This window comes from Nicotiana tabacum, chromosome 13, assembly GCF_000715075.1.
Source record: "Nicotiana tabacum cultivar K326 chromosome 13, ASM71507v2, whole genome shotgun sequence".
Lineage (NCBI taxonomy): Eukaryota > Viridiplantae > Streptophyta > Magnoliopsida > Solanales > Solanaceae > Nicotiana > Nicotiana tabacum.
In genome coordinates this window covers 130,670,686-130,673,441 of record NC_134092.1, presented here as the reverse complement: position 1 = coordinate 130,673,441, position 2,756 = coordinate 130,670,686, and the positions used below count along the sequence as shown (strand labels likewise).

The window sequence follows — 2,756 nt, the reverse complement described above, 5'->3', positions numbered from 1 at the left end:
AACTCTCTCACACTCTTAGCTAATTGCTCTAAAATTTTCTCAAGAAAATGGCTAAAATTCTCCATTTTCTCCTCATTTTCATGTACATTTTCTTTTCTTTGTTCTTTCCTTTAATTTTCTCAGATTCTTCAGTTGATGGTTTTATTTATGGTGGTTGCTCACAAATAAAATATTCACCAAACTCGCCTTACGAGTCGAATCTCAACTCACTACTCACTTCCCTAGTTAACTCAGCAACTTATTCATCTTACAACAAATATAGCATTGTGGGGTCCACGCAACAAGACATGATCAACGGTCTATATCAATGTAGAGGTGACTTGTCCATGCCGGATTGCGCCACGTGTATAGCGCGATCGGTGAGTCAACTCACCGAGTTGTGTCCACAAACTTGTGGTGGTGCTCTACAATTACAAGGGTGTTTTATAAAATATGATAATAGTTCTTTTTTGGGCTCAGATGATAAAAGTGTAGTTATGAAAAAATGTGGGCCGTCAAATGGGTTTGATTTGGATCAAATGGGCCGAAGAGATGCTGTTTTGTTGGGCTTAATGGGAGGTAATGGGCTTTATAGAGTTGGTGGGTCGGAAGATGTACAAGGTATGGCCCAATGTGTAGGAGATTTAAGTATGGCCCAATGTCAAGATTGCTTATCGGAATCGATCGGACGGCTGAGAAAAGAGTGTGGTGGTGGAGTGTACGGTGATATGTTTTTGGGAAAATGTTATGCTAGATATACAACTAGTGGAGCTCATATTTATGCTAAACCTAATCATCATGGTAAGTTAATTTTTTTTTATTTTTTTAAAAGGTTAAATTACATTTCGGTGACGTTAAAACCTATCCGTTGTTATATCGCATAACCATAGTTCCTGATACAGTTAAGTATTTATCGATCTAAATATGTTATATCAGCATAAAAATTGTTATATAGGTTTCAATGAAGAGTTAAATTACCTTCGTTTATTTCATCAATTTTACTAACAAGAAGATCGAGATCAAAATAGCAATATAAGTTGTTATTTCAACCGTTAGATTTTTTTATCAAACGATATAAATTTTATTACCTAATGTTATTTTTTGTTATTTTAATATTTTCGGATTATTTTGGTATCTATGTGTGAAGTATATCAAAAAGAAGTATAAGAAATAACGAGGAGTAGGGATATTCATTTTTTTTTTTTTTTGGATATTCACATTTATTCTCACATATATTTTAAGGTTCTTTTTCTACAAAGAGTATGATGTTTCTTTTTTGGAATAAATAAATAAGAGCATCTAGAATGAATGAATAAGATCTTCTTTTTCTATAGTTTGTTTTAGATATATTACGCTTTAACTTATTAGGACCATTATATAGATATATATATATATATATATATATATATATATATTCTGTATCTTATATACAAAAATTATACAAATTTTATACATTATTTTGACTAACAGATATAAATAGTTTCTGACGGGGGCTAAAAGTGATAATACCCTAATTCTTTTAGATAATTAGTTAGATTGCGCATTTTATTATTTAATTCATAATATAGAGTATGCATTTAATATCTCTAATTAAACTCATGCAGATTCTCATAGTGAGAGTGAGAAGACATTTGCACTTATTATTGGATTATTAGCTGGGGTTGCTCTTCTCATCATTTTCTTAACTTTCATGAGAAGAATATTTTCAAGAAATGGTAAAGCAATTTCTTACCCTCATTTGTAACAGATTTTTTTTTAAAAATGTATATATTTCATTTCTACCATTTAAGAATTTTTTTTGTTTTCATATAATATTCTAGTAATTGCTTATGTTCTCTTGTTTTACTTTTTGCAGGTAAATAAATTATAAATGAGTTCAGAAAAATTGATCTGCTTTTGCTGGCATTTTACTCTATGATCTACGTCAACTTGTCCTTTTCTTTTCTTTTTATGTATTTAGTCTTTTTAGGGAGAGCAAGAAATTGAAAAATAAAATAAAATAAAAGCAAGAAATAAAAGCCTAAGATTCCACTCACTTTGATGTAAAGAAATTGCTTTTGCTTTTTGTGAATGTTGATCTTGGATACTTTCACATGCGATGCTGGATTATTATGAATTCATCTTTTGTTTCATTATTTTAGTAGTTGGACTTCCTTTTTTTTTTTTGTTCTTGTTCGATATACATTATTTATATTAAATCCGATTAAATTCGAATTTGTGCTGAAAAATCATACATTGGGGAGCACTGTGGGTATATTTGGAGTTATCATCAACGTGCTTACACCAAATAATTTGGGGTATTATCAATTCTAGCCCACGACAGAAACTATTTACATTCAACAGCCGAAAAAATGTATATGATTTATATAATTTTTATATATAACATACAGGATATAAATATATTATTACTACACTTTGTTCTATTGCACTAGACTTGGAAAGTGCTAAAAATGTACTACAAAGTTGCCTTTCTTATTTGTCTCGAATAAAATATTGGGACCATAAAAAGTATACCCTATGATCTAGAGACAAGTTTGAATTAATCAAGAAATTAAAATTGTGGACCAATCAAAATCACCTTACGGGATACATGATCCGATAATTTCAAAGGGTCGAGGATTATATCATTGAGATTGACATCTAGATAAAATTCCAGATCAAGTGAAAGAAATTTTTTTACAAATTTTATTTAATAAGAGAGTATCCAAGACATAATTAAGTAAAATAAAACTCATTCTTCTCTATAACAGTAAATTTTGGCACTAGCCAAATTGATT

The 2,756-nt window shown here is 29.8% G+C and overlaps 1 protein-coding gene across 1 annotated transcript; it reads left to right on the top strand.

Moving 5' to 3' along the window:
- Positions 1–2,075, top strand: LOC107792205 (plasmodesmata-located protein 7-like). The gene is made up of 3 exons (XM_016614398.2): positions 1–780; positions 1,584–1,694; positions 1,835–2,075. Exons 1-3 carry the CDS (start codon positions 48–50, stop codon positions 1,840–1,842), a joined length of 852 nt encoding a protein of 283 aa, XP_016469884.1. The 5' UTR covers positions 1–47; the 3' UTR covers positions 1,843–2,075.
- Positions 2,076–2,756: the final 681 nt, after the last annotated feature.